This window comes from Salmo salar, chromosome 19, assembly GCF_965601325.2.
Source record: "Salmo salar chromosome 19, fSalSal1, whole genome shotgun sequence".
NCBI classification, from domain to species: Eukaryota; Metazoa; Chordata; class Actinopteri; order Salmoniformes; family Salmonidae; genus Salmo; species Salmo salar.
The window spans coordinates 52,765,125-52,792,441 of record NC_138309.1 but is presented as its reverse complement, the minus strand read 5'-3'; the positions used below and the strand labels follow the sequence as shown (position 1 = coordinate 52,792,441).

General features: G+C 40.8%; 1 protein-coding gene across 2 annotated transcripts; it reads right to left on the bottom strand.

The window, feature by feature from the left end:
• Positions 1 to 1,199: 1,199 nt before the first annotated feature.
• On the bottom strand, positions 1,200 to 24,496 carry LOC106578969 (polycomb group RING finger protein 5-B). Of its 2 annotated transcripts, none has more exons than XM_014158304.3 (9): positions 24,293 to 24,496; positions 22,909 to 23,225; positions 17,207 to 17,303; positions 16,762 to 16,817; positions 16,561 to 16,620; positions 15,834 to 15,982; positions 12,925 to 13,023; positions 11,681 to 11,770; positions 1,200 to 8,825 (listed from the first exon to the last, which is right to left on the bottom strand). In XM_014158304.3, the coding sequence occupies exons 2-9, from the start codon at positions 23,018 to 23,020 to the stop codon at positions 8,778 to 8,780; spliced, it is 711 nt and encodes a 236-aa protein (XP_014013779.1). In that variant the 5' UTR covers positions 23,021 to 23,225; positions 24,293 to 24,496; the 3' UTR covers positions 1,200 to 8,777. The 2 variants fall into 2 exon arrangements, with proteins under 2 accessions (XP_014013779.1, XP_014013778.1); XM_014158303.3 differs by having other exon boundaries at positions 15,834 to 15,985; positions 24,293 to 24,495.
• Between the last annotated feature and the right edge of the window lie 2,821 nt (positions 24,497 to 27,317).

The window sequence follows — 27,317 nt, the reverse complement described above, 5'->3', positions numbered from 1 at the left end:
TGGCTGTACCGGGTTATGGCTGCGCACTGGAGGGAGAGTGCGAGGAGCAGGAATCGGTCTCACCGGACTGGGGAGACGCACTAAGGGCCGAGTGCTCACAGCAGGCACTGGCTGTACCGGGTTATGGATGCGCACTGAAAGGAGAGTGCGAGGAGCAGATAAAGGACGTACTGGACTATGGAGGCGCACTGGAGGGGGAGTGCGAGGAGCAGGCACAGGACATACTGGGCCACGGATGCGCATTGGAGGTCTGGAGCGTATGGCTTGCACAACCAGCCCTGGCTGGATGCTCAACTCAGCTCGACAACTGCAGGGTGCAGGCACAGATCGCACCGGCCTGTGAATGTGCCCTGACGACACAGTGCGCATCAGCGCACGATGCCTGCCCCGTCACTTGCTCCCCACAGTAAGCACGGGGAGTTGGCTCAGGTCTCCACCCTGACTCTGCCAAACTTCCCATGTGCCCCCCAAAAGAAAATTGGGGAATGCCTCTCGTGCTTCCTTCGTTGCCTTGCCTGTTGATCTCGTGGCTGTACTTCCCTCGCTGCTTCCACCTGTTCCCATGGGAGGCGATCCATTTCGGCCTGGATTTCCTCCCACGTCCAGGATCCTTTTCCCTCCAGTATGTCCTCCCAAGTCCATTTCTCCTGCTGCTCCAGTCCATGCTGCTTGGTCCTTTTATGGTGGGTTATTCTGTCACGGCTGTTTGAAGGATCGGACCAAAATGCAGCATGTTCGTAGTTCCACATATTTATTAAAAGTGAAACTGAATGCAACACACTGAAATACTTGAAAATACAAAACAACAAACTGTGATGCAGCGAGGACAACACACTACTCAAAAGATAATAATCCACAAACAACAATGAAAAAAACCCTACTTAAATATGATCTCTAATCAGATGCAATGAGGATCAGCTGCCTCCAATTAAAGATCAACACCAAACAAGCCCACCATAGAAATAGAGAACAAGAACTTAGACATAGAAATAGAACACATAGAAGAACCCAAAACACCCCCTGTCACGCCCTGCCCTACTCTACTATAGAAAATGACATCTTACTAAGGTCAGGACGTGACACACAGACTGTTGTTTTGAAGTCAAATGAAATCCCAAGTTGAAGAAACATTGGGAAACGGCAGCACCACTCCCCCCCCCCTCCCCCCAAAAAAGAAATGTATGACAAAAAGACATCACCTCATTTAATTTTTTTATTTTCAGCCGGGTAGGCTGATGCATTTTGGCAGTTATGCCTTTATCAGACAATCATTGTTGTTTTGAAGTGATTCTATTGGCAATAAAAGACAGTGCTGTCAAAGTCCTTCCTCCTGTAACTACTCCTGGCAAAACATCCATTCACTGTATAAAAAAGAAATAGAACAAAGAAAATAACAAAAAGATGTTGAGCAAACGTAAAATATCAAGGCAACTAGCTGCAATAGGATTTGTAGTTCGCTCAACATTTGGGCATATTTGCTGAACCTTCATACATTCTCAAATTGATTTGTTCAGAATTAGTTTGAGTGGACATACAATTGAACTTGAGAATGTATTCTACCTTATTTGCATATTTCCCAGTGTGCCACAAAATGAATCTCTTTATGACAATAGATTACATACAGTTGAAGTCAGAAGTTTACATACACCTTAGCCAAATACATGTAAACTCAGTTTTTCACAATTCCTGACATTTAATCCTAGTAAAAATTCCCTGCCTTAGATCAGTTAGGATCACCACTTTATTTTAAGAATTTGAAATGTCAGAATAATAGTAGAGAGAATGATTTATTTCAGCTTTTATCTATTTCATCACGTTCCCAGTGGGTCAGACGTTTACATACACTCAATTAGTATTTGGTAGCATTGCCTTTAAATTGTTTAACTTGGGCGAAAGTTTTGGGTAGCCTTCAACAAGCTTCCTACAATAAGTTGGGTGAATTTTGGCCCATTCCTCCTGACAGAGCTGGTGTAACTGAGTCAGGTTTGTAGGCCTCCTTGCTCTCACACGCTTTTTCAGTTCTGCCTACATATTTTCTATAGGAATGAGGTCAGGGCTTTGTGATAGCCACTCCAAAACCTTGACTTTGTTGTCCATAAGCCATTTTGCCACAACTTTGGAAGTATGCTTGGGGTCATTGTCCATTTGATTTTCACATGATGTCAAGCAAAGAGGCACTGAGTTTGAAGGTAGGCCTTGAAATACATCCACAGGTACACTTCCAATTGACTCAAATGATGTCAATTAGCCTGTCAGAAGTTTCTAAAGCCATGACATCATTTTATGGAATTTTCCAAGCTGTTTAAAGGCACAGTCAACTTAGCGTATCATTTTCTGTAATTTTCCAAGCTGTATAAAGGCACAATCAACTTAGTGTATGTACACTTCTGACCCACTGGAATTGTGATACAGTGAATTCTAAGTGAAATAATCTGTCTGTAAACAATTGTTGAAAAATTACTTGTGTCATGCACAAGGTAGATGTCCTAACCGACTTGCCAAAACTATAGTTTGTTAACAAGACATTTGTGGAGTGTTTGAAATAACAGTTTTAATGACTCCAACCAAGTGTATGTAAACTTCCGACTTCAACTGTATATCATAAGACCTTTCTTTGAGGGCCTAGTTACACCCTAACACAGGAATCTGAAACTCCTGGTTTACAGGCCACATCGAGCGTTCAAGTCACATATTGCTGACTTGCAAAGTGATGAGGAATTCCAAACAATCAACTTGCAGTAGAGCATGCTGGGAAATTATAATGATGGGAGTGGTTTGGGGTGGTTTTGAGCAAACATGAATTTGTAATTTTACTCCACAAGCTTTTTCAAAAGTGCACCTCACACACAGAACAATCTTGAGCAAATTAAAATGTAGTGTTTAGCAAACTAGAAACTGTATTGTAGATGGTTGCCTTGATATTTTAAGTTGAATCGACTATAATGCTCTTTTGAAGTCCATTCAACTTACAGAATAACGCTGATTAAACTATTGGGTCCGTTTTCTTTCTTTTTTTTTTAACATTGTCCATAGTGTGTGTCTGTATGCAAGCACAACACCAGTAGTAAATGTGACCTGTATAATGTGAAAACATAGGGGGGACTCGGCCTTGACATGTAAATGTTTGCAGCTGAGTAAATACTCCTCCAATTATAGCCAATCAGTGGAGGAGCCAGTTACTTGTAGAGGGAGAAAAAAAGTGGAAAAAAAATGCATTGATCTTAATTTAAAACCAGCTGGTGCTTTGACGCTACTATCAGCACAGATAAGAATGCCACAGCTTGCAGAACCTAAGCTGGGTTACAGCAGTTCTCTATTGTCTCCAAGGAGAATACACTTAACTCAGGTCAGCCATGTTTTGTTTTCCAGGCCCCACAATCACGGCCATTTAGTTATGGAAGTCTTCTGACAGAGAAGAAAGAATGGGGGTCTGTGGAAAATGTGACAGTTTGGCTGAGGGGCTGAATGGAAATCCAGAGACAATATTTTGGGCCAATCCAAGGAAAGCAACCGGATCAGGATTCAGACAGTGTTGACCACTCTCAGGGGATCATTCAAATGTATGTGTGTGTGTGTGTGTGTGGACACGTTTAACTATACTTGTATGGACCAGAAGTCCCACTAAGAATAGTAAACTAACAAAAAAAATGTACCAACTAGGGGCATTTTGTCAGTCCCTGCAAGGAAAGAGGCTATTTCTAGGGGATTTAGGGATAAGGTTAAAATTAGTGTCAGGGTTCAAATTTGGGTTAGGTTTAGGGGTTAAAGCTTAGGTTCAGGGTTCTTCAAGCAAATACAAAAGCTGGCCTGGACAGCTGTGGTTGCGGACAGTAAATACCCCTCTCCTCGCCCCACTCCAAAACAGCATTGGCACTTCTTCAGCACATTCTTAAAGGGTTTTCTCCTGCCAAAAGCCAAGGCAGAAGTATTCAAGATGTTGATTGGTTTTAATACAGGAGAAACCTTATCCTTGGCAGATAAAGCACTGATGAAATCATGTTGAAAGTATGAGAGCCTGTCTGAAGGCTTCATCATACAGGGTAGAGCACTGAGGAGGCCATGCTTGTCCATGAGGCAGAGGGTTTAGGTCACTCTATCAGGTTGAAAGATAGCACTGAAAGGAACTGGGATACCATTTGTGGTCCTTGTATTCGGGAGTGAATCAGAAAGATCAACTATGCCTCTATACGAAAGAAAGAGATTTAGAGGGAGTCAATGACAATCACAAAATGCAAACTTTTCCTATTCTTAAGAACAGAAGACCTGAAACCAAATCTTTGAAACGCCAAAACATGAAAAAGAAATTGACAGATAACAATAAGTAACTTGTCAATGATGAGTGGTGCAGTGGTCTAAGGCACTGCATCTCAGTACTAGAGGCGTCACTACAGACCCTGGTTCGATTCCAGGCTGTATCACAACCGGACGTGATTGGGAGTCCCATAGGGCGGCGCACAATTGGCCCAGCATCGTTCGAGTTTGGCCGGGGTAGGCCGCCATTGTCAATAAGAATTTGTTCTTAACTGACTTGCCTAGTTAAATGTTAAATAAAAAATAAATACAAATAAAATTATGAAATGACACCAAGTTAATTCAATGAGTTCTGTATTTTGGTATTTTGTCATCATGTCACATATAGAGCAGCTCTTGCATATGTACAGTTCTAATCTCTCTAGGAATGCTTATCAGGCACATTGACATTGAAAAATAGAATAGATTATTCTAAGCAGCATTTTAAGTTTGTTAAATATACAACATACAATTTCATTTTTAAAGAAAATATCTACAAGTGCTTCTTGTTACAAAAATACATATTGTTCATTGCAGCACAGGGATGTTTCAAGAATTATTCAGTCTAAACATTTACTTTGCTGACTTTTAAAACCACTACAGCTGGGTTAAGGAAAATATGAGATAGCATTTCAAACAGGAAAAAGCATGTGTGAAACAGGAAAGTACACAAGAATGCTAGGTACACTCTTAGAAAAAAAATGTGCTTTCTAGAACCTAAAAGGGTTCTTCGGTTGTCCACATAAGAGAACCCTTTAAATAACCCTTTTTTATTTTCAGGTAGAACCCTTTTGGGTTCCATGAAGAACTCTTTCCACAGAGGGTTCTACCTGGAACCAAAAAGGGTTCTCCTATGGCAAGAGCCGAAGAACCCTTTTGGAGCGAGCCCTATTTTCTAAGAGTGTAGGCTTCAACTACAACTTTTACTTGTGGAAATTTGTAAAGACTTGTACTTTTAGGGGCTCCCAGAAATTGGTGTCCAATCTGTCCATTGAGTGGTTCTCCCACATAACTGCAAATGAACATAAACGTATTATTGTCAGAGATCTACTGTATGAAAAATCCTAATACATTGGCAAATTGCACTCCACATTTTGTTTCCTACCAAGATGACTTCAGTACCCTCAACATTTGTCTATGTACATTTCAGTTTAATGCATTCAGTTGTCCCCCCAAACATTTGTCTACATATGGATTAAAATATCTCTGTCAAACTTGAACAGATAAAATACAACCACTGCTATGTCTGCTTTTATTCTTTGGTGTTGAGAGGAGAGTGAGAAAAAGAGAAATGTTATGTGAAGGGGAAAAAGCCTTTAAAACATTTGTCTAATGATCCATCATCAGAAACAAATGGTGAGGGTTATGGCGGGACCGTATCATGCCAGCCTGTACAGTTTTTATAGGGCAGTGATAATACATTAATGTTAAGCCATCCAGTAGAGTAGTAAACAGTCTAAACAAATCTCCACTATGTACAAGTCAACCATAATGCCCAATACGTTTTACATAGTGCACAAACAGACAGCTACACATTTCAGACAGTGTAGGCGATACTCTGCTTTTTCTAACCTTCTTCCAGCAAAACTAGTCTTACAGTACTCATATAGCATTATATGTGGTAATAACATCAAAATGCCATTGAAAAGAAGAATATAACTCATTTTTAGATAGGGATATGGTAGGTAGCCATAGCTTCCTTGTACATGGGCGATTCTACAGAAGTGGTGCAAATTGAAGTCCCACACCCAAACAATATTTTTTAAAAACAGTTAAGTCTCCAAACTTAAGACATTTATTTACATCATGATATGTTCTAATTCAATCCAAGGCAAAACAATTTAGTACAGTCATTGTTTATACAGCTATTTCTATTGAGATGTGGTTGTCCCAAACCCTGACTCCTAAACTCCATGTTTGAAAATAAAGCAATTTTTTTATACTACAATTTCAATAGAACATCTTGAGTTATTATATTATTACATTGAAAGATACTGATCTAAATTAGTAGTTTTGTTTAATTTAAAAAAAAATTTCAAATAAATGCTGTCCCAACTTTTGATGGCACTACTGAAACACACACATTTAAAGACTGTAGAATGAATGTGCCTTAAGCCACAACCCTACAAATATCACCAGGTAATGGGATTATTTTTACATTTGTAATTGATTTTTTTTTTAACTAGGCAAGTCAGTTAAGAACAAATTATTATTTACAATGACGGCCTACCCCGGCCAAACCCTGAAGACGCTGGGCCAATTGTGCACTGCCCTACGGGACTCCCAATTACGGCCGGATGTGATGAGGCCTGGATTCGAACCAGTTACTGCAGTGACGCCTCTTGTATTGAAATGCAGTGTCTTAGCCCACCCCTCTCCAGCATGACCACATGATGAGCAGTCTGCCTGCAAACATTTTAGAGAAAATGAGTGAGCAAGTTGGTAAGTCTTCATGTATTTTTAAGCAGTTTCACTGCCGAACATCTAGTATAATCAATTAATATGTAAAGTACGGTTCTGCGATGTACATCTGCCCAAATGAAAGATAGCCAGCTATATGTTAGCTATGGCGATTCTTAAAGTCCAAAATGTGTCAAAATTGTCCAAACCAAAACGGTTACAACCGAAACAATTGACACCATACAGATACAAAGACGAGAACTCTATATATCTGTGCCATTATGGTATCTGTGACCGCCTCAATGGTGTTGCCCGTGCGATCTCCATGTAAAAGTTACGCTCCATGTTCTACCAACTGAGGAAGAGAGGACCACCATGTGGGTAGTGGACAAGCGCACACTTCAGGAAAAAGTGTCAAGTATTAAGATGCATAGCCAGCAGGGGAGCTCCAACCCTCCAAGAGCCAAAACACTGACATCTATTTGGCCAAAACATAGACACCTTTAATGTGCTATACTGTACTGTGCTCTACTATACTGTACTCAAATTCATCCTACTTGAGTTTCTTACAATTTAATAAAGGGCTCATGAACTCAAAACCACATAAATTCAGGGTTATAGTCACCTAGAGTGATCCATGGATCTCTATGATTGACACTTGACACAGAAACACCTGGTATTTTGCCAAAATAAAGATAGGTAAAGTGATCATTTAAACATCTAAAAACACAATTAATTAGATGCATAAGCAATTCAATCAATCAACAAGTTTCGGATTCATACAATCAACATTTCACAGAGAACAACAAAGATTATATTTATGTTTTTACTATTTTGTTATGCAAATAAAATCTGTAATACGTTAATCAAAATGATCACTACTGTGCATGGTTCTCCCTTTACCGCAACTTGTTCACTATGTTTCCATAGTTACATATTTAGTAAGGAATACAGGTAAAATATGCAATACAAAGTGTGCAAGTAGCATATACAGTAAGTCACCTGACATATGTTGGAAGACGTTTGCTGAAAGTTTGGGAAAAATAGGATACAAATTATTACAAAAATTCAACCCCCGATTTGCACATTTTCTGTAGAATGACCTATATAAGCTATAACATGGGGCTTTTGACTCCACTAGGCTATTAAACAAGGAATTTGATATGATGAGCAGTTTGGATTTTGCAGTCCACTGAAAGAGAGACATGTGGGGAAAGGCACTACCATAGTTAAAGCGGCAATCATTAGTAGAAACAATAACAAAGCCTATTCCCCCGTCCCTAATTCGGTAAAAGCTAAGGATGGGGCTGGAGAAATGCAACCACTCTCACATTTATAGACAGAGCTATTGATGCAAGGACTGACCTTCCATGATATTACAATTATAGGTTTTTACCATGTTTTGGGGATATATCCAGTTTGTTTACATTTACTTTGTTTACAAACATTGGAGTAAAACAAGTTTATATTTTGGGTTCAGATCGGGTACGACAGTTGAACTAAGCTCGTGAGGCATTTATACAAGTTATATTCTTCAAGAATCAATGGGCATATATGGTTAATTTATAAGTCCAAAAACGGATGTTGCAACTGCTGATTGCCCCTTTAATGATTAAAAACAGAAGTAAGGGGAGAGGTCATGTAAGACACTAAATACAGCATAGATAGGAGATCGGGGGAAATATTATGGGCCGTTTGCCAGTGTACACCTTTGTCTTGGAATATCTTTCTTGTGTTGCGTAACAGTGGATTACTAGTCATTTCACTTTGCATTATTCTTAACACTTTCAAGTGATGTGGACCAACGGCAGGTCTTCACTCTTGAGTCAGTTACATTTTGGTACGTTTCCAAGCATTAATACGCCATGATATGCAGGCATGTTCTTAAACCGTTGTTGCGTTTTAGAAAGAAATCTGTGAAACTGGAAGATAACATACAAGAACAGAATGAGATTAGAGGCAATAACGGACTACTGCATGCAGATGATAGGAAGACGTGGTCCTTGTCTCTTGTGCCAGGCACATCCATTCATTGTGTAGTCTGTCAATGGGCTGTTAGTGCAGGAGTAGTCCCACGTCTCTCTCCGTCAACCAAAGTCTATCCGTGGCCGATATTCTAGTACCATTGGGTAGGCCTGAAAGAGGGAGATGACATTGGTCACCCTTGGACAGAATCCACTACAATGGAGACAATAATCAGAGAATAAGTAACGTAGACGTTCTAACATTGTAACAGCGGTGGGAAAAATACCCAATTGTCATACTTGAGTAAAAACATTTTTTACAAATGAAGCATTGTGTTTAGTGAGTCTGCCAGACATGATGCAGTAGGGATGACCAGGGATTTTCCCTTTAAGAGCGTGAATTGGACAATTTTCTTGGCCCGAAAGGCATTAAAAATGTAACAAGTACTTTTGGGTGTCAGGGAAAATGTATGGAGTAGAAAGTACATTAATTTCTTTAGGAATGTAGTGAAGTAAAAGTTCTCAAAAATGTAAATAGTAAAGTACAGATACCCAAAAAATGACTTAAGTAAAAATACTTTAAAGTACTACTTAAGTACTTTACACCACTGCATTGTAAGAATAGCATATAAACAGTAGGCTTGCAGGGGACCTTTCTACCTAAAACAACACAATCTGATGTGCTGCTTCATCTATACGGATTGTAGTTTCGTAGCCAGGATATGCTGCAGTGGAAGGAAAGGTATGAGAGCAGAACAGAGGGAGCGTGATGAGGAGAGAAAAGTCTGATGCAGGTGAAAGAGAAAGACACTCCACAGACACATCATATAAAGCGGGTCTATTTTTAGACAGGCTGGTAGACATGCAGCAGCGGTAGGCAGGAGACACTTACGTACAATCCCAAAGAGAAGGGAAATTAGTCGGCCCACACTGACCCAGTTTCTGGTCATTTGGTCCAGGGGAGGACAGGGATTCATTCTAGGCACAGAGCTATCACCTATTCTGCACAGTGGGACAATCTGCCCCAGATGCCAAATTTGGTCATGTGAGGTCAGTAATACTGTCATCGGATTTTTGGGGGGGTTCAACGTTGATCGCTACATTAAATATTGTTCTTATAAGCTAGAGGGCTTTACTGCTGCCTTCCTTGGATTCTGTTCTTGGAATCAGAACATTCTGCGTAAGGACTGAGGAGTGAAGACGAGGGTATTTTAAGCTTGCCAGAACCTGTCTTTAACACAAGCCTAAATTAGCAGAGTATCAGTCAAAACAGGGAAATCAATTGAATGATTAAAACTGTACAGTTTACTTGGCCTTAGGGGTGTTGTATGTTGTAACTAAACCAGGGCCTAGTGCTGAATGACTAACCAAAATGTTGGTCATTTTCTTTAAACAGATTGTCCCACTTTGACGGTTAATTTATTTTAATTCCATTTCGTTCTACTTTTTCATGTGAGCTCAATGCACAGTTTCTCTAGAGAGAAATCAGATCAAGCCCAAACTGTGCGATGTAGTAGGGAGTTGTAGTTTCCAACAGGCCAATATTCTACATAGTTTTGGGCAGAAAACTTGGTAATTAACTACAATGACCATGATCCATTGCGTGCCTACTTGTCCGGTCTGTGTATGGCAGACAGAGCGGGAGAGAGAAGAGGCAGAAGAAGAACACGCGATGGAGAGGATAGAGAGCAGTTGTTTCACGAAGTATCTCTACCTGAAAATACATGTTCTTGGTGATTGATAGTAGGTATTCAGCAGTCATAAAAGTATGCCTTATTTACTTTGAAGAACTACTAAAATATTCATTTTGTCAGACAGCATAGGCAGTAGCTCTATAGAGATGATCAATTGGAATGAAATAATGTCATCAAATAAAACCAATGTAAAATACACAGCTAAAATATTTCATTGAAGTAATGTGAATAAATTATGGCTAATAATTACTACCATCATGGAACTTTTATTAATTGTTGTATTTTGTGTAGTTAGAGCATTCAACCCACATAATGCATTTCTTGTTTAAAATGACAGAAACCGAAATCGGTGAATATTTTTTTAGAATTGAACTGAAACCGAACCGACCTCAAAAAGCACAAATCACTCAGCACTATTAAAAGACCCCTCTATTGAGCCAGTGGTGATAAACTGGCTGTGGAAGGGTAGAGTGTCAGGCGACAAGCCCAGGAACAGGCACCCTGCTGGGGCAGCTGTCAGGAGCCTTCACTGCTTTCCTCACCTGTCTTCATGGACCAATACAGCGATTCATGACCTGACCCTGTGCTGCCGGAGCCCAGACCTGCCCATCTAAAAGTGACAATCATGAGCAATGGAATGAGCAGCCAAGGCACCCGGCTAGCAAATGTGCTTATGAGGTCAAGTTGAAGTGTGTTAGTTAGTGTGTTAGTTAGTTAGCCTAGCACACTTTGCAGAAGACTTGGGGGCACTTGGTTAGGTTTAAGCATGGTTGACTGAAGTTCAGGTGAAGATATAGTGACCACAACATAGGCCTATCTTTTGTGAGGTGAACAAGAGGAAAGCGGATTAATTGAGGAAGAGAAGCAGCCATATTTCTACTGCATTTTACCATGACCTAGCAATACAATACCAGCCTTGCAAATGTCTCCAATAGTGTATAGTACCATTACGACACACTGTGAAACAACAACTTCATTCACCATTCCACTTCGCAGCTTTTTTTCTTTCACGGACGAGGCATCCAAACATGCTTTGATGCAAACCTATAGTACCAGACACATCTTACAGCCTGTAATAAGCTCTGCTAACCATGTCACTGCTACTTCCTGCTTGATGCATCAGTTCACACAGAGTGATGGTGGCATTTTAGACGGCTAACCAGCTAATCGGCTTAAAGCCAAGCAAGCATTGACTCTCATGGAGACCAGTAAGACTACAGCACCGTCATTCAGCGGCCACAGCTTATCCCCTGGCGAGAAAGGTACGGGGCTTAGCATCTTTATAAACGAGGGGAATGGGGGGGGCATTGATATCATTGAGGGTTTACTTACGGTTTCACCGCGAAGTCTCCACCGCGTCATGTAGATGAACTCCATGGTGTGGTCTTTTCCCATGATCTCCCCGTTGCATAGGACGTCTAGCTGCAAGGGGACACAGAGGCTGGTGACTAAGAATTAGACTACTATGGGATGATCGTCAGAGCACAGGCTGCTAGAGAACAGGACTAGAGTTAAACATATCTCCCTTTCTCATAATGTTCAAACAAAAGGACAAGGACTCAAATATCTCTTAATGGAGAGAATGTGACAGACATTGTACATAGAGAAAGCTGGGTAACATTTTATAATAGCCTTCATTAATAATCCATTACAAATGTGTATGGATGCTTTTAAATGCCTACAAATGTTTATAAATGCTAGAAGGCAAATGTATCAATGGTACAGTCACTACTTCTAAATAGTTAGTGAAAGTGTTACTGTGTGTATGGCATCTATGCAATCTTAGTGCTCTAGAGGCCCACACTCTTAGAAAACAAAAGGGTTCCAAAAGGGGTTTTCCGCTGTCCCCATAGGAGAACTCTTTTTGGTTCCAGGTAGAACTCTTTTGGATTCCATGTAGAACCCTTTGTGGAAAAGGTTCTACATGGAACTCAAGAGTTCTACCTGGATCCAAAAATGTTCTACCTGGATCCAAAAAATGTTCTACCTGGATCCAAAAAGGGTTCTTCAAAAGGTTATCCTATGGGACAGCCGAAGAAGCCTTTTAGGTTTTAGATGGCAGGTCTTTTCCTAAGGGTGCAGATCTTTTCCTAAGGGTGCAGGTCTTTTCCTAAGGGTGCAGGTCTTTTCCTAAGGGTGCAGGTCTTTTCCTAAGGGTGCAGGTCTTTTCCTAAGGGTGCAGGTCTTTTCCTAAGGGTGCAGGTCTTTTCCTAAGGGTGCAGGTCTTTTCCTAAGGGTGCAGGTCTTTTCCTAAGGGTGCAGGTCTTTTCGTAAGGGTGCAGGTCTTTTCCTAAGGGTGCAGGTCTTTTCGTAAGGGTGCAGGTCTTTTCGTAAGGGTGCAGGTCTTTTCCTAAGGGTGCAGGTCTTTTCCTAAGGGTGCAGCGAGAGTAAGTGCAGCTTGCTTGCTAACAAGGCCAGCCCTTTCCCCCTCAACACTAAACACAGGAGAGGCTGCAGGAGACTGCTTTATGTGAGGCCCACACAAAACTAATATTCAATAGCATGGGTTTAATATCGGTCATACAGTAGATACATACAAAAGGGTATAGAGCACGTACAAAAGCTTAGCGTGTTACCTCATAAGAACTTGGAAGCTTTAACTTCAAGCTGAGAAACTTCTTGATTGTTCCGACTGTCACTCGAGTCGAGCAGCGTATAAATTTCTTCATTAAGCCCTAGAGTGGAGGTTCAGAAGATGAATTCAATGATTCAGGCACATTTATTCAGAATTATGTGAAGAGCATGCAAATCCATATGTTTCAAAGAGCCATTTTCTGGTTAATTTTTATTTAATTTTTATGAATGCATAATTAAATTCAGTTAGTGCATTTAATACTAATAGCATCCCTTTGGCACAGAGAATCATCCTATATTATACCTCAATATGAAACCATTATGATCCTCTCTCTTCTCTTCTCTCCCTCCTGCTCTCCTCTCTTCTCTCCCTCCTGCTCTCCTCTCCTCTCTCCTCTCCTCTCTCCCTCCTGCTCTCCTCTCTCCCTCCTGCTCTCCTCTCCTCTCTCCCTCCTGCTCTCCTCTCCTCTCCTCTCTCCCTCCTGCTCTCCTCTCTCCCTCCTGCTCTCCTCTCCTCTCTCCCTCCTGCTCTCCTCTCCTCTCTCCCTCCTGCTCTCTTCTCCCCTTCCTCCTCCTCCTCTCCAAACCACATATTCACTGACCAGCTTTCAGACCAGCCCAGGAAATAAAGGATAACACAAAAAAAATCACGTGAAAGAAACATGGTTTTCAGACACGTGTGAACAAATCAGAATTATTATTTATATTTTTCACAAGTCAGACACGTGGTTTTCAGACAAGTGTGAAGTTTCACAGATAGATTTTTTTTACATGTTTTTTACCCTCATGGGGGGAAAAAATCCCCATGTGACATTTGTTTTCCGCACGTTTATTTTTCATGTTTCATTTTTCACCACTTCCAGCTACATCTGGTCTCCCATCCAGAGACCGACCCTGCTCATCTTCAGAGGCAACCCAGCAGTGGGATGCAGAGTGCTATGTTGCTGGAATGAATGTGCCAAAACTTGCAACTGGAAAAAAGACAGCGAAAGCAAAGGCCAGGGTATCATAACCAAAGATAGGGAACATTTCTGGGAAAAGGGAGGCATTTTATTTGATCACATTGTCATTTATTTATTTTTTATCACTGAAATTCATTTTGTTCTTGCATTTCAAAATGATTCCCTTGCAATATTTTGTTTTGCTGTCAATACTTTTGGGTTCCTGTTTTTCTTTAGATTTTTTGTTCTGGACTTCAGTAGTTTTCCTTGATCTTATTGGCACAAAAGTAACTCACTCACTAGAGGATTGCACCATATAATAACACTATTACTCCCTGCCACAGTTTCAGTAAAAACCTGAGGGAGGGGGCTGGACAAATGCAACCACTCAAATCCATTGACTACGCTATGGATGCAAGGACTAACCATCCATGATATCAACATTATAGTTTTAAGCCTATACAGTGGTTGTTTACATTTACTTTGTTTTACTCCATTGTTTGTAAACAATTGTATATTTTGGGTTCTGATAGGGTACGACAGTTGAACTAAGTTCATGAGGCATTTATACGTTGTATATTTAAGAATCAATCGGTTCATATCATTAACTTAAAAGTCCAGAAATGTATGTGGCAACTATGGATGGCCCCTTTATTAACAGGCAGTGACCTTCATACAGCAGAACTATGTCTCCGTTTGAATGTGATCCATTAACCTGCCACCGAAACATTTATTCTGGCCACTGTTCCGTGAATGTCTTGCAAAATCGTTCCCTTGTCCCACATTTGGGCTGTTTAGATGTGGTCACCTGTTCCAGATTCAGGGTTTTCCTTTCATATTTCGAGGTAGCACGTTAGCAGGTGGGGTGCACCGATCGGTGTCACCTCATTAGTAAGTACGTGTCACACCAGTGCTGGCTAGCCCATCTCGTTAGTCAGAAGGTGCTAGCCCAGGTGGTATTTAAGAGTGGCTGAGCCAGTGCTCCGGTGGTTCTTGAGAGAGTGGGAATGAGAGATGTTGGAAGTGTTTGAGCGCAGATTAGCACTTCCTCTTTGAGTGTGATAAAAACAAAGCCTTTTATCATGTGTTCTCCCCTTTGGTTTGCTCCACTTGCCTTTAGCTCCATATTATAACTTGGTGTGGGTTTTTCTTGGGCAAATTTAGTGGGCATTCGTGGTGTGTGCCTTTTAGGATCCAGACTCTTGTTGCTAGTTAACGTTCAGTGGACAACCCCCGTGAGGTTCTTTGAGAACCCCTACTAAAACCCAACTGTATCCGTTTGTTTTGGTTGTCAGTGATTTGCTTTGTTAATTCCCTTTGTTGTGAGCGACATTTTGAGTTTGTAAGGAGAATAACATTATTTCAACCCCACATGTGAAACTGAGTTTTTCACCAGCGTTTTACATGTGAAACTGCAAATGTGATTTTCATGTGAATGTTTTTCACATGTGAAAAAGCAATTTCACGTGAAAGTGAGATTTTCATCTGAATGTTTTCCACATGTGAAAATGCAATTTCAAATGTGAAAATTAGATTTTCACATGTGAATGTTTTTCACATGTAAAACTGCATATCCAATTTTCTTATGAGGTGAAAACATGTTATTCTCCTCACATGTGAAAAAGGTGGAGTTAACATGTGAAATCTAAATTGAATACAGTAAATACAGTTTCACGTGTGAAATTTAAGCTCAATGTGAAAAACAGCTATTTCACATGTGAAACTGCAAATTTAACATGTGCTTTTTGTTGTTGTAAGGGCACAGCATCATTGTCTATCTATATTCTATTCAACTCACATTCTGAGATGTTAGACAGTTAGAAGGACATAATGGAGATAGCTTGATAATACTGTACCTAACCCAATCAACCTAAAAAAGTGGGAGGAATAATGTTAGGGAGACAGGGAAGAGGGAGCAGAAAAAAAAGAACAGAGCAGCAGGGAAGAGATACCTCTCCACCATGACTTACCTTAACAATGTTCTCTCCCACCAGGCTGCTGTTGCGTAGACAGTCAAGACAGATGGCTATCTGCGGGTCACTCCTGTGGTAGTCTCCATCCCCACCATCATCATCATCATCATCGTCATCCAGCCTGGATCTCTTCGATCGGGGGCCATCTTCTATGACAAAATAAATGGATAAGTATGTTACGTGTGAGCAAGAGAGTATACAAGTTGAGTTTGTTTTCCTTGAATTCATATAAAACTGTGACAAGACAATTCACGATAGGGCGGTTTTGATTGATACTGATGTCTTTCGCTTTTCACCTAGAAATGCAATATCATAAAAGACCTTTGGAACAAACTGTCGATCATCATATTGCCATGGGGATGGCATTTGCATCTGGCGGACCGAATCTATCCATCTTTTTAGTCATTCTGTTGTTTCCATGTGATTTGTACATCATAAACAGGGGGAACTCGTCAGTGCCTTGTAGAGAGTGCTGTTAAACCGTTCCCCTTCCTCCTCCCCTGCTCTCCCTCTCTCAGCCACCTACAGTCACTGCAACAATGCAACCTGAGTCACAACTCCTCTTGGTCTTTGTCTGCTCACTGATCTCTCCCCACATAGAGCCTCCTTACCCATCGCCTCAATAACCAATCACAGCCCACCTCTGCCCACCCGAGTGGGTTCATTCTGGTCCCTCCTGAGGAGGGTCTTGGTCTTCATGGATACACTAACACAGATCATTTACCTTCTCCATTCTCCTTCCACTTTCGACTCCTCCAGAACTCGATCTCCTGCTGTTGTTCCTCTAGTCAATAAACAAAAAGAGAATATATGAATACACAGAGTAGGGGTTATATCATTCAGGTCAAATAGAAAACAGCTTGGCCTACGATCAAATGCAAGATTTATATCTGATGTTGGTGGATACTAAAATGACATCACTCACTTTCTCTTAGCCCAGGCACGAGTTTGAAAATGATTTCCTCTAAAGTGTTGTCCAACCTGGTGATAGAATGAGACGTAAAGGAAGAATAAAAGTACACGCACACTTATTCCCAGACATTGCATCTGTGGGCTGGGCACTGGGTGAGGTCTTCAGCTGTAACCTTGGCTCTAGAATGGTGTCCAGCTGTTGCCTGGATCTCACCCCATCCTCCCCCAGCCCAGCCCACACCAGCCTTACCATCTCACTAGTCGGGTGGACAACTAAAAGGTGTAAACTCAGATCTGCCAAAATTCAGCTAGGGCCAGTTCAGTAGTGCAAAGGCCAGCATGTTTTTACTTTACTGATGGTAATCTATTCAGTAGCATTCATTATCATCCTGTGATTCTCAATATGGAAAATATAAATGCAGATGAGATTCTGTTAGATGTAAAATGAGGTGTATTACCTTAACATCTCTCGAGGGTTGGTTTCATGGACTTGGATGCCACATTTTGGGCAGTCGTTGCTGTCTTCAAAGTGTTGGATGATGCAACTTTTACAAACTGTTGACAGATTAAAGGAGATAGAGACAAAGAATGGTTGATTTTCTCCAAATACAGACCTAAAGTAAATATGGATTTTTATCACACCATTCAGGTGGCAAAGAAATGCCAAGATGACTGCAGTTTCTCTTTTCGTATCCATTTCTCTCAGATAACCTTCACAATAAAATGATTTTGTGTTGAAAACCAGAAGGAATAGCATTCTAATATCTAATTTCTAAAGTTTGAACTTGATAAACATCAGAGTATCTGTTGAGCCTTGAAGCATGACTAAAAACTTAGTCCTGCAGTTGAAATTGAAACTGTTGACTAGCAGGGAGATAAGGAAATAGTGGGTATAGCCTGGCCGGTTCTAGATGCATCCATCACACTGTAGCCAATACGACAGAACACACAGCAACAGCGGTCAATACCACAACACACACATACAGTATAATGTATAGCTTTATCTTTCTTTGAAGAACACTTAATCCGATTCCATGCAATACTGATCTGAGGATTAGGCCTATATCCTATGATGTGACATCACCAAACCGTCAGGAAAAAAATTATAATAAATAAATAAATAAATCAGATCAGCAATATCTGTCACAAGAAGCAGAAATATAGGTCAGTCTGCCCTCTACCAATTTCCATATAAACAGTATATACACTTATTCACTATGCACTGGCCTATAGCCTAGATCAACGTATAGTATTATACAGAGCCACGATTACGTTCCATCTCAAAAAACAGATAAAGCAACACGTCACGGCAACTCTCCCCCATGTGACTTACTTGTTGTGTATATACAGTGGGGGGAAAAAGTATTTGATCCCCTGCTGATTTTGTACGTTTGCCCACTGATAAAGAAAGGATCAGTCTATAATTTTAATGGTAGGTTTATTTGAACAGTGAGAGACAGAATAACAACAAAAATATCCAGAAAAACGCATGTCAAAAATGTTATAAATTGATTTGCATTTTAATGAGGGAAATAAGTATTTGACCCCCTCTCAATCAGAAAGATCTCTGGCTCCCAGGTGTCTTTTATACAGGTAATGAGCTGAGATTAGGAGCACACTCTTAAAGGGAGTGCTCCTAACCGCAGCTTGTTACCTGTAAAATAGACACCTGTCCACAGAAGCAATGAATCAATCAGATTCCAATCTCTCCACCATGGCCAAGACCAAAGAGCTCTCCAAGGATGTCAGGGACAAGATTGTAGACCTATACAAGGCTGGAATGGGCTACACGACCATTGCCAAGCAGCTTGGTGAGAAGGTGACAACATTTGGTGCGATTATTCGCAAATGGAAGGATCTTGTCAATGATCTCAAGGCAGCTGGGACCATAGTCACCAAGAAAACAATTGGTAACACACTATGCCGTGAAGGACTGAAATCCTGCAGCGCCTGCAAGGTCCCCCTGCTCAAGAATACATATACATGCCCGTCTGAAGTTTGCCAATGAACATCTGAATGATTCAGAGGACAACTGGTGAAAGTGTTGTGGTCAGATGAGACCAAAATGGAGCTCTTTGGCATCAACTCAACTCGCCGTGTTTGGAGGAGGAGGAATGCTGCCTATGACCCCAAGAACACCATCTCCACCGTCAAACATGGAGGTGGGAACATTATGCTTTGGGGGTGTTTTTCTGCTAAGGGGACAGGACAACTTCACCGCATCAAAGGGACGATGGACGGGGCCATGTACCGTCAAATCTTGGGTGAGAACATCCTTCCCTCAGCCAGGGCAATGAAAATGGGTCGTGGATGGGTATTCCAGCATGACAATGACCCAAAACACACGGCCAAGGCAACAAAGGAGTGGCTCAAGAAGAAGCACATTAAGATCCTGGAGTGGCCTAGCCAGTCTCCAGACCTTAATCCCATAGAAAATCTGTGGAGGGAGGTGAAGGTTCGAGTTGCCAAACGTCAGCCTCGAAACCTTAATGACTTGGAGAAGATCTGCAAAGAGGAGTGGGACAAAATCCCTCCTGAGATGTGTGCAAACCTGGTGGCCAACTACAAGAAACGTCTGACCTCTGTGATTGCCAACAAGGGTTTTGCCACCAAGTACTAAGTCATGTTTTGCAGAGGGGTCAAATACTTATTTCCCTCATTAAAATGCAAATCATTGTATAACATTTTTAACATGTGTTTTTCTGGATTTTTATGTTGTTATTCTGTCTCTCACTGTTCAAATAAACCTACCATTAAAATTATAGACTGATCATTTCTTTGTAAGTTGGCAAACATACAAAATCAGCAGGGGATCAAATACTTTTTTCCCCCCACTGTATACTGACATGTATGTGTAACTGATAGATGCACACACACACGTTACATGTTAATGCTTTTAAATGTACGTACAGTGCCTTCGGGAAAGTATTTAGACCCGTTGACTTTTTCCACATTTAGTTACATTACAGCCTTATTCTTTTTACCCCTTTTTCCTCGCCAATTTCATGATATCCAATTGGTAGTTACAATCTTGTCGAGAGCTTAACCCAGAAGCCAGCCTGTGTCGGAGGAAACACCGTACACCTGGCGACCGTGTCAGCGTGCATTGCACCCGTCTCGCCACAGGAGTCGCTAGTGCACGATGTGACAAGAACATCCCTGCCGGCCAAACCCTCCCCTAACCCGGACGACGCTGTGCCACCCCATGGGTCTCCCAGTCGCGGTCGGCTGCGACAGAGCTTGGACTCGAACCAGGATCTCTAGTGGCACAGCTAGCACCGCAATGCAGTGCTTTAGACCACCGTGCCTCTCGGAAGGCTGTTACAGCCTTATTCTAAAATTGATAAAATAAATTTAAAAAATCCTCAGCAATCTACACACAATACCCCATAATGACAAAGCGAAACAGGTTTTTACCATTTTTGGCAAATATTAAATATAAAAAATAGAAATACCTTATTTACATAAGTATTCAGACCCTTTGCTATGAGACTCGAAATTGAGCTCAGGTGCATCCTGTTTCCATTGATCATCCTTGCGATGTTTCTACAACTTGAGCGAAGTCCACCTGTGGTAAACTCCATTGATTGGACATGATTTGGAAAGTCACCCGTCTATATAAAAAGGTCCCACAGTTGACAGTGCATGTCAGAGCAAAAACCAAGCCATGAGGTCGAAGGAATTGTCCGTAGAGCTCCGAAACAGGATTGTGTTGAGGCACAGATCTGTGGAAGGGTACCTAAACATTTCTGTAGCACTGAAGGTCCCCAAGAACACAGTGGCCTCCATCATTCTTAAATATATGAAGTTTGGAACCACCAAGACTTTTCCTAGAGCTGGCCGCTTGGCCAAACTGAGCAATCAGGGGAGAAGGGCCTTGGTCAGGGAGGTGACCAAGAACCCGATGGTCACTCTGATAGAGCTCTAGAGCTCCTCTGTGGGGATGAGAGAACCTTCCAGAAGGACAATGATCTCTGCAGCACTCCACCAATCAGGCCAGACGGAAGCCACTCCTCAGTAAAAAAGGCACATGACAGCCCGCTTGGAGTTTGCCAAAAGTCACCTAAAGACTCTCAGACCATGAGAAACAAGATTCTCTGGTCTGATGAAACCAAGATTGAATTCTTTGGCCTGAATGCCAGGAAACCTTCCCTATGGTGAAGCATGATGGTGGTGGTAGCAGCATCATGCTGTGGGGATGTTTTTCAGCGGCAGGGACTGGGAGACTAGTCAGCATCGAGGGAAAGATGAACGGAGCAAAGTACAGAGAGATCCTTGATGAAAACCTGCTCCAGAGTACTCAGGACCTCAAACTGGAGCGAAGGTTCACCTTCCAACAGGACAACGACCCTAAGCACACAGCAAAGCCAACGCAGGAGTGGCTTCGGGACAAGTCTCTGAATGTCCTTGAGTGGCCCAGCCAGAGCCCGGACTTGAACCCAATCGAACATCTCTGGAGAGAACAGAAAATAGCTGTGCAGCGATGCTCCCCATCCAACCTGACAGAGCTTGAGAGGATCTGCAGAGATGAATAGGAGAAACTCCCCAAATATAGGTGTGCAAAGCTTGTAGCGTCATACCGAATTAGACTCGAGGCTGTAATCGCTGCCAAAGGTGCTTCAACAAAGTACTGAGTAAAGGGTCTGAATACTTATGTAAATGTGATATTTCAGTTGTTTATTTTGTATAAATTTGCAAAAAATTCTAAAAACGAGTTTGTAATTATAAGGTATTGAGGGAAAAAACAATTGAATCCATTTTAGAATAAAGCTGTAACATAACAAAATATGGGGAAAAATGTATTTTTCATTATGTGACGGAGCCCAGTAAGACTAGCTGTCGCCATTGGCATCCTAATAAAGTCAACAACAACAAATAAACAATCCTCACATATATACATCTGCTGTCTTAATCAACCAATAGCATGTCAGAACAACATGTCACATGTTTTTTCAATAGCCAGCACACTGCAGCACACACTTTTGTTTCCATTAAAGTCCATCTAGGGACGGGTGTTGAAAATGTATGTGAGCTAGAAACACTATAGTGGAATGCACTGGCCGATTGTTTGTTAAATATGTCAAAGTGGTTATACTTGTCCCATATAAACTAAACTAATGTATAGCTGTTTAATTACATTCTGACTACTGTATTTTTTTTTTATTTAACCTTTATTTAACTAGGCAAGTCAGTTAAGAACTAATTCTTATTTACAATGACAGCCTGCACCGGCCAAACCCTAACCCGGACGACACTGGGCCAATTGTGTGCCGCCCAATGGGACTCCCAATCATGTCTGGTTGTGATACAGCCTGGAATCGATTCTGGGTATGTAGTGACGCCTCTAGCACTGAGATACAGTGCCTTAGACCGCTGCGCCACTCGGGAGGTTACGATGAAATAGTGTAGACTAATATCAAAGACATGTTTTGCTGGGGATCGCTGAAATATACTGACATACACAGGGAAAGCAATCATAAAACAGCCAAACCATACAGTACTAAGCAGCTGCTGATATTTTTCATTAGGGCTAGGGTTCAATCTGACTTCTATGACAGTAAAGAAGTGACTTTGCCTTCAAACAAACTGGACCCAAACTGCTCATCCTGTGTGGAGGATATTTGTTGTCATGGTGACTGAACCCACTGATCACTTGAGATGTGTCATTCCTGGAAGTGAGCTTTTGCATCTGCCGTTCTCCTCCAATAAAACATTCAGTTCAGATGGAGAGGGCAGAAATGGAGACGGAGACCATGTAATATGATATGTAAATCATGCAGGATGACACAGAGGAGATGGACAGAGCGCGCTCTTGACATTCATAGCACTGTGACTGTGCAAGGCCATTGTATAAAACAACAAATAACAAAGCTAACTGATTCTGTGAGCTCTAAATCCCAGCCATCTTTTAGTGGTGCCATAGATGCCATTTGACATTTTATTAAATGTCCGTACTACACCAAAATAAACAAGAATTCATAGTAGGGGATGCTAGGTGTAATGCATATCTAATAGAATACACAAATATGCCTGGATATACTGTAACCTATGCAATAGTGAAATTGTGTTTTTCTGGTATAGCCTATATTACATGATGTCATGATGAATGTGGCACCTGAGAGAGAGAGAGAGAGAGAAAGAGAGAAGGGGGTGGTCTTACAGGTGTGCAGGCATTCTGTCACCGTGGTGGGCTTGATCAGGTATCCTTTACACACGTAGCATGTGATAAAGTGGTTGAAATCCTTGACCAGGTGCTTTCTCGGTGAGGTCATCTTGGACCAGAGCAGGAGTGGTGATGGGAGTGTTGTGTATTTGGGGGAAAGGAATGATGGGGGCTGGAGGTCAGTGTTCACAGGACTTTCTGCAATGCTCCACACTGTTGGGTTTTCCCCTTCAGTCGCTTCATCTTAATTCAGGTTTCCCCTCCAGGGAGATATCAAGTGTGCTGCATTTTCATCTCTGTGGTGCTGTGGGTGTCTGTGAATTAAAGTAGAAAGCAGTGTAATTTGGGTATATCCCATGCTACACGTATGACATGGTTATGACAGAAATATATCAACTTGATATTTGTTCAATTCAAATGCAAATTGCAAAGTTGCATTATCTTAATGAAATTGAATAAACTTAAACATGTACCAAGACATCACTTCATCTTCTACATATTTGACCAAAACAAATGGATACAGGTGCATACGTGCGTTTCACCTTTATGCCCCGCCCCCTCGATGTTTTAGAATCGAAAGCAACTTTAGTTCCTTCCAAAGATTGTTATGATGTTAGTGTTTAACCCCTTAATACTAGCAGTAATATAATGGAAATAGTATTTTGGAATCAAACGTTTGGAGACTACTTTGGTTAGCCTATTCAAGCGGAATGACACAATGTATCGAGAACAATATGTACCCATTGGACTTGCAAGATATTTTCGCTGCAGGATCATTATGCTCAGTTGCATGATCCCAACGTTGTTTACAATAACAGTTTAGAGTTCAGGCACTGACTAGCTTGGGTAGGCTATGACTAGAATATTCTGAGAGGAAATGTCATATGATAGAATTGTCACAGATTTGATTGCAAAAAAATCGTCAATACGCAGCAAGGAAATAAATCGAGGATGGTCCCCTTTACAGTGACATAATTGTGTCTTACGTCCCTCTCATCATCACCAGGAAATCATACGCGTCATTCTTTGCGTCACCCACGATATTGCGCGGACAACATTATGGATGGTGAGTTTGACATAGTAGGCTACATACCCTGAAAAACTGACTTAAGATTTAAGTTGCTGCCATTGAAGTCGTGTAGGCAAATTGTTGGGACCGTACACCGTTACGTCGATCACTAAGATATGAAATAAACTAACGCCACGGCACACACTTGACTATGATCAAAACGCACATGTCCATAACTTGATAGCCCATATGACACATGATCGCATTCCCAACCCACCCCAAACTTTACTATCACAGCACCTACCGGAAAAGGATACGAACAAGCATCGCTTGCTCGGCTTCTGAGTATCGAGTAGTAAACGCATTGCTTACCTTCCAGTTCAAGGCTCCATGGTCGAGATGGTGTGATCTTATCCGATAATTATACAACCTACACGCTGTATGGTGTGCGAACCGACGTTACATTAAAGTAGCGCTGAATACGGAACTGGTTTCAGAATATAGGCTAGATGATAGGAGAGAGCGGCGGAGGAGGATCCAGCGCTTGTTTACGCATTGCTGCTTTATTTTCATTCTACGACAGATACACTCTGATTGGACACAAACTAGGACGCAGCCTTCAATTAACAACTTCTGTAGTCCAGTAAAATGTTGTCTATAATATGATAAACACAACCCACTGGGCACACAACTTCAATTCAACGTGGAAATGTTGGTAATATTAGGTTGAGACGTTGATCAATGAGATTTCAACCTTTATTCACGACTCAACAAAAGCCAGGAGTTTGTTGAATTCCCAATGTGTTATCGCTATGCTTTCAAGAATCTAAAAGCACAACCAAATTCCAAACAATGTCTGATTTTTAGCTTAGTTGTCATATAAATTTGTTAGCACTGCGCTTTCAACCTTTTAAACGAACAAGAAAGTCCTAATCGGAATTAAATATCAGATATTTTGTATTTACACAAAAACACAATGAGTTGTTACTGTGTTTCATATAATAGAACAACCAAATGGCCTGGATTGCAGTTGAGATTACATTAAAAGTACATAGTGCAAGTGTGCGACCTTTGCATGTCATCTGGAACATGCAAGCGTTCTATGATGACATAAGAAGACATTTATAGTTAAGGTAACCTCAAAATGTGGCAATGGATATGTTACTCATTTAAAGGTTGAATAAATACTGTTACGTTAGTTTATAAAATAGCATTAACTTTAGGCTATTTATTGTATTACAAAAGTAATATTGAATTGTGTTTGGTTGTCAATGCAACCAAATATCAACATTTAAAGGACATGTAGGTCTATCTAATGCTTGGATAGTTTCATCTGAGCCATTTCTTTACCTTTTATTTTTGGTTTAGTTTGACATGTGAATCCAACATATCATTTGTTAACTTTTCGTAAAGTTAATAGGCTATTTACTGTATTGCAAAAGTGATATTGAATTGTGTTTGGTTGTCAACGCAACCAGATATCAACATTTGAAGGACATGTATCTTTTGTGCAACTGACAAAGTCTGGCTTTAATTCCAGTTCGTCTAGAAATTAGTAACTGATATGTTGGATTCACGTCTCCATCGCAACAAAAAAATCTAAGTTATTTAAAGTCCATTTTGTTTGATTTAGTCATATTCTTTCATTTTGATTTTTGGTTGAGATGGAAAATGTGAATCCAACATAGAAATGATTAATTTGTAGACAAATTGGAATTAAAGCCAGACTAAGTCAGTGGCACAAAAGATACATCTCCTTCAAATGTTGATATCTAGTTGCGTTGACAACCAACACAATTCAACATCCAGTTTGTCTACAAATTAACAATTGATGTTGGATTAACGTATCCATCTCAACCATAGATCTAAGTTAAAGATGCACTATGCAGCAATCGCTCCGCCATTTCCTGGTTGCATAAATTCTAATAGTTTGCCTAATTTCAGGTTATGTGACAACAAGCAAGTACAGTGTAGAGAGTCATTGTACCATTTAACCACTGTGGAATATATTTTCAATAACCAAAAATATTGTAATTTTAGCTGTTTGAAGCTGGTGTACAAAATTAAAAGATGCAAGAATGAAACTTAGGAAGGGGAGCATAGAAATAGTGCACATAGAACAGATCTACTTGCTTTCAATGAGAATGACAGATCTGTAACACACATCTCTATGGGAATTTGGCCAGGTTGCTCAAAAAGTTACATACAGTATTGTGGCTTTAATAGGACTAAATCAAATCAAACTATATTTAAAGTGCATTTAAAGTTTGATTTGATTTAGTCCTATTCTTTAACTTAGATTTTTGGTTGAGATGGAGACGTGAATTCTTCAACATATGAATTATTAACATGATTACATTTGAAATCAACCAAAGCTTGAAACCCTAGGCTTATATGTTTTGTATATTTTTTGTTGAACCCTGGGTTGAATAGAAACAATAGATGTTGATGACTTCACAAAATGATGCTACAGTATATAGGCCTAAATAGTCTCATTGATGATATATTATAAGTATAGTCCCATTTCATTTGCTCTGTTTAACCTACCCTTTGGAATGACTTCGATAGCAACAGTGAGTCTATTTAGTTATTAAGAGATGCCTCAATAATCATTCTCACAATAGCAAATTGGTAGTAGTCAATGACTAATATCAAAGCAGGGCTTGGTTAAAACCCTGGATGGGAGACCAAAGGGATAGCTGTAGATAGATCAACTCTCCAGTGGGAGGTGCTGTCCAGCCTATTGTATTTTTTTCTGATAGTGGATATAACGTTGAAGATCTGAAGTTGTTTCAAAGGTCAAATTCCACATATTTTTTACAAGGTTTGTCTATGTTGAAAATTGGTTACCATGATGACATAATACATTGCACCCTCAAAACAACAGTTTTGTTGGTTACGTTTTGCAAATCCAATGTATTTTTCACAATATGTTGACAAATTATGTTTAAACAACGTTGATTCAACCAGTTTGTGCCTTGGGTTCATCAACCAAGCAGAGGTATGGTATTGGTTGAGGAACCTGTGGACCTATGGATCTGAAGTAGCCTAAAGTGGCTACTTCAGAGTGGTGCAGCGGTCTAAGGCACTGCATCTCAGTGGAAGAGGCGTCACTACAGTCCCAGGTTCAATTCCAGGCTGTATAACATCCGGCCGCGATTGGGAGTCCTATAGGGCGGCGCACAATTGGCCCAGCGTCGTCCGGTTTTGGCCGGTGTAGGCCGTCATTGTAAATAAGAGTTTGTTCTTAACTGACTTGCCTAGTTAAATAAAGGTTAAAAAAATAAATATACAGTGGGGAGAACAAGTATTTGATACACTGCCGATTTTGCAGGTTTTCCTACTTACAAAGCATGTAGAGGTCTGTAATTTTTATCATAGGTACACTTCAACTGTG